Here is a 5,366-nt window from a genome sequence, read left to right as displayed (position 1 = left end):
TGTGTCTCCATCTCATGACTCAGCAGGAGTTTCTCCAATAATGAAATAAAGCTTTTGCCTGAAGCTCCCACTCTGCACATGACAGGAGTGTGTGTGACATCCTGGCTCTTTGGCAGCCTGGGGACTCCTGGGATGTCACTGTGGAGCCCCCGTGAGTGCCTGTGACAGATCAGTGCCTCTGCAGCCCAAGGTTTCCTGGGATGTCACCATGGAATGGCTGTGACTGCCTCTGACCACACGGCTCTTTGCCATCCCCAGAAACCCTTGGGAGGTCTCCATGGAGCCCCTGTCTCTGTGTGTGACATTCCAGCTCTTGAACAGCCTGGAGACTCTTGGAAAGTCCCCATGGAACCCCTCTGAGATCCTGTGACAAATCTCATGCTAAGGAGGCAACCATCACCAGGAAACCCTGTTGCTATGGTCAGTTTCCATGGCAACCATCTCCAGGAAACATTTTTCTATGGTCAGTTTCCATGGCAACCATCCCCAGCCCCTGTTGCTATGGTCAGTTTCCATGGCAACCATCCCCAGCCCCTGTTGCTATGGTCAGTCCCTGGGCAGCTCCATGGAGACCCCATGCCAGGGGTGGTTGCCATGGACACCAGCTCAGGCCTGGAGCCCGTTGCCATGGCAACCATTGGCACTCCCATCCCCAGGGTCATGGGATCCCAGAACCACAGAATTGGCTGAGCTGGGAGGGACCCATCAGGATCCTCGAGTCCAACTGCTGGCCCTGCACAGGACACCCCAACACTGCCAGCCTGGGCCTGGCAGCGCTGTCCAAACGCTGCTGGAGCTCAGAGAGCCCTGGAGCTGGGACCCTTCCCTGGGGAGCCTGGGCAGTGCCCCAGCAGCCTCTGGGCAAAAACCTTTTCCTGAGATCCAACCTAAGCCTGCCTCAACTCAGCTGCAGCCGCTCCCTCCACTCCTGTCCCTGGGCACCAGAGTGAAGAGGTTCCCTCAGCCCCAGCCAGGGACCCGCTCCCAAGGCTGCTGCCATGGCCACCAGGGCTGGCATCAGCTGGGATGCTTGGTTTCCACAGGCCGGGGTTCAGGAATGGCATTTCTCAATTTCCTGCTCCCACTAAAACCCCGCAGGCACTCATTGCCCTCCCACCTTCCATTGAAGGAAAAAAGGGAAAGATCTCAGGCTGGGATAAGAACAATTTACTGGGAACAGCAACAAGATAAGGAACAAACAGAAACAGAAAAAATATTAACAACAGAAGGGATAAGAAAAACCAGTTACAGGGAAAACTACATCACCATCAATTGTATCTTCCTGGCCACATGTTTCCTCCTGCATGGAAAGGACACCCTTCTCCTCAGGTAAAGACAGAGAGAGAGTCCCTTTCCTGCCCCGGTAATGACCTGAGGTGGGAGTGAATGTAGTGACAGGGCCATGGCCAGACCCTCATTTTCTTCAATCCCATATCAGGCCATTGGTAGGGGCAAGGAAAGGGACAGGTGTGTTCCCAGCATGGATCACAGGAAACATGGATCACCAGGGCTCTTCCCAACAGGGTCCTCCAATGGGGGATGAAACTGGAGCAGTGCACAAAGCTCTTCCTGCAGCTGGGGAATTTTCAGGGCTTCCCTTACCGGTGGCTCCGTTGGTGTTTGGTCAAGTGAGAGCTCTGGGTGAAGCTCTTCCCACACTGGGCACACAAGTATGGCCTCTCCCCAGTGTGGATGCACCAGTGCCTGACAAGGTGGCAGTTGTGCTTGAAGCCCTTGCCACAGTCGGGGCAGAGGAAACGCCTCTCCTCGGTGTGAATCCGCTCATGCCGGAGGAGATGGGAGCTGCTCTGAAACCTCTTCCCACAAGTGGGGCACATGTAGGGCCTCTCCCCAGTGTGGATGCGCTGGTGTGTGACGAGGGTGGAGTTGTGTTTGAAGCCCTTCCTGCAGTCAGGGCAGCGGAAGGGCCTCTCATCCTTGTGAATCCGCTGATGTACAAGGAGATTGCAGCTATTGTGAAACCTCTTCTGACACTCGGGACACTCGTAGGGACTCTCCCCAGTGTGGATGCGTTGGTGGATCATGAGGTCGGAGCTCCATCTGAAGCCCTTCCCACACTCCCCACACTTGTAGGGCCTCTCCCCAGTGTGGATGTGTAAGTGGCTGACAAGATGGGATTTGCAGCTGAAGCCCTTCCCACACTCCCCACACTCGTAGGCCCATTCCCCGGTGTGGATCATCAGGTGTTGTTTCAGATTGTTGCTCTTCCTGAAGCTCTTCCCACACTCCAAACACTTGTAGGGCTTCTCCCCATCAGGAAGCTTCTCAGGGACCACCAGCTCAGAGCTCTGGCTGAAGCTCTGCCCACCTTCCAGGCCCAGAGTGGGTCTTTCCTCCTCAGAGCATCCTGGGCTGGCCTTGCAGCCCTTCCTCCTCTGGGATCTCCAGGGCTTTTCCTCCCCGTTGGATTCCTGCGCTGTGGAGTTGCTCAAAAAGCCTTCTTCCATGAGGTTCTGCTGCAGGGATTTGTCTTTCGTGGTCTCCACGATCAGGTCTTGCTCTGGGGGAGGAAGGACAAGGAGTAGATGGGATTTGCCTCAGTGCCAGAGGGAAGGGCAAGGAGATCCCCCCAGTGCATCCCCGGCAGGAGGGCACCGGCAGCGGGGCTGTCCTGCAGCTGGGGGCCAGGCTGGGCTGGGAGATGGAGCAGGAGAGAGGGGGAAAGGGGCACTGACTTCCTCCTCACCTGCCTTGGTGTCCCAGGGCATCTTCCTCTTCCTCACAACCTTCTTCTCCATCTGGCGAATATTTGGGTACGGGAAATCCTGTTTTGGGAGGAAAACAAGGGATGAGCACAGTGAGTTTTGTACTGGCTTCAAAGCAAACCAGGGAGAGAGTCTAAGCCAGAATGACAATTGAATAAGAAAATTAAGATCAAGGCAATGATACAGAAACACTGGCTTAATCTGACAGAGTCAGGATATAACCTGACACCTCGTTGCTCAGGGTGGTGGTAGCAGTCTGATGAAATGGTGGCTGCAGTCCAGCTGGAGTGATGAACGTGATTCTGTCAAAGCAGTGATCCTGTAGAAGGGTCTGGTCTTCCTCTGAAGGTCCAGTGGTGCTTATGGAGCTCTTGTCCTCTGGGAATCCAGTAGGCAAGGTGGTTGTGGTGTTGCAAGGGTGAGATTATATCCAGGTAGGAATGCTTGGTTCCTCCCCCTGGGCGGAGCATCCCACAATGGGATAATGTAATTTTATCAGTCCTGCAGTGACACTCAATGGCCCATTAACAGAAGATGGCCCCTGGAGGGCGTTATCAGGGCTGAGCCATGGAAGAGATAAAGAACACTGCCCCACCTGTTGATAATAGTTTATGGAGATGGGGACTGAAAACACTTTTGTTTACATCTGACACTGTAACCTGGAACAGTGAGGCAATCCCTGCTTGGGGTGGGGGGTAAACACCACCCCCCTTACCCAAACTGGCTCAGGTGTAAAACCCCCACCCTGGGAAGGCCACGCACACAGGGGACAATGTCACACTTGCCCCACCCCAGAGGAGACCTCTGTCCCTGTCACTCCCTTGCTCTCTCCCCTTTTCTCTTTCTTTGCATCTCTCTCTACCTCACATTTACTGTTCAATAAAATCCACTTTGGATTTGGTCTTGTTAGCACCTTAATTGGGGCAGAGGCATCTCTCTAACAATTTTATTATCCAGATTGCAACATTATTTTACACAGTGAGTTCAGGGCTCTGTTGTCTGACCCCAGGTGCCTTTGACAACAGCATGTTTCTCTCCTCTGAGGAGTTTGTGGCTCTTTCTGGAGGATCTCTTGGAAGCTTGGATGCAGCTTCCTCTGAGTGACTTTTGGGAGAACTTACGAGGAAAATGGCTCTTGTGGGTGGCCAGTGTAAAGAAAATATTTTGTTTTCCTTCTTTGAAAATTCTGTTAAAATCACTGGAGGAAAGGGACCAAATGATACCAGCAAGACTGACAAGGATCATTCACCCCAAAGTGAGGAACACAAGGCTACTTAAATCCTACAAGAAGCCCAGCTCAAGTAGGTAATTTCCCAAATAACTCCTGAATTCACGGGCTTTGGGGGGAGAAGCATTATTTTCTTGGTCCCTGTCACCTTTGTGATAGCTACACAGAGCTTTCCCTTCCTTTTAATAATCTGTATTGGGCCAAATTTACATGGTTTTTTTTTTGGGTTTTTTTTTTTGTTTTTTTTTGTTTTTTTTTTTTTATTATTTTTTTTGGAACCTGCCAGCATCTGAGCTGGAGCTGTGCTGGAACTGATGAAATTTGGAATTGCCACAGAATTGCTTCTGTTGTTTGTCTATTCATGTTTGGGATTTATTTGTGTTTCCATCAGAAATGACTTGTGGAAAGAGCAAATCTTCCTCAAGGCATTTTATGGAGGGTTAACTTTGATTTCTGCTGAGTTTGTTTTGTCCAGTGTCCAGGAGATGCTCAAGGGGTCTCTGGTTTTGGTTTGGCCCTAATTTTCTTCTGATTTGTCTTTATCACTTAAAAACACCTGAAAAATGCCTAAAAAGAGTATTGACCAGAGATGTCAGAAGTCCCACCATTTTAGAGGTATTTGAGGTGGAATTTACTGTTTGGGAACATATTCTGGAGGATTTGTGGGTTCTTGGGGGATATCTGGTAGTATTCTCCATATCTTTGCACTCCAAAACCCAAAGTGGATTTGTCTGTCACCTCAAAGTGACTCAATCCTACCTCAAAATGGCTGGTTGCCACCTCAGTCCCATGCTAAAATTGCTCAATTCCACAGCCTCCAGGATGAGATGGGGTTGGAAGGTGATCGGGTAAAGTGAGATCCAAATTTGAGGTTGTGGGATCAGAATTGTGTGGGGCTGGGTGGTTGTGATTTATTTTCATAATAAATAAAACTATCAGAATTACTGATTTCTGTCCCATTCATTTTCTGTCAGTTCTGGTTTGCTTTTCAGAGTGCCGCCTTCTCAGCTGATTTTGTTTGTGTCCTCCTGTCCCAGACTGAAAAGCAAGATGTGTTCTATTTGCCATCTGCATGGCAGTTGTCCTGTGTTAAGTGGGCAGTTTTTCCTTATCTCTTCCACAATCAATCCTCCCTCAGGACAGACATTTGCTGATAATGGGCTATTGAATGTCACAGCATGACTGATTAGAAATGTGGAGAGTTTTGTGGATGAATGGCTTTGTGAGAAAGGACATGACTACGTGCAGTTAGTGAAGCAGTAGCTGAAAATTGCATAGTGCAGCAATAGCAGATGTAGCAATAATATCTTATGTCCTTGGGTAAGCTGGTTCCCAACAGTAGAATGGTCAGCAAAAAGATAAATGTAAGGGAAAACAAAGCAAGCTCAGACAGCTCCAAAGGCGGGGTTGAC

General features: G+C 50.3%; 1 protein-coding gene across 1 annotated transcript in view; it reads right to left on the bottom strand.

Moving 5' to 3' along the window:
- Window positions 1–1,094: 1,094 nt before the first annotated feature.
- Window positions 1,095–5,366, bottom strand: part of LOC146764054 (uncharacterized) — a 69,882-nt gene continuing 65,610 nt past the window's right edge. The window contains 1 exon segment of the mRNA XM_085565436.1: window positions 1,095–2,267. Coding sequence (XP_085421562.1) covers window positions 1,599–2,267 — 669 coding nt within the window. The 3' untranslated portion in view covers window positions 1,095–1,598.

This window comes from Lonchura striata, chromosome 36 (assembly GCF_050655825.1).
Source record: "Lonchura striata isolate lonStrDom1 chromosome 36, ASM5065582v1, whole genome shotgun sequence".
Taxonomy (NCBI): domain Eukaryota; kingdom Metazoa; phylum Chordata; class Aves; order Passeriformes; family Estrildidae; genus Lonchura; species Lonchura striata.
This window is presented reverse-complemented; position numbering and strand designations above follow the sequence as displayed.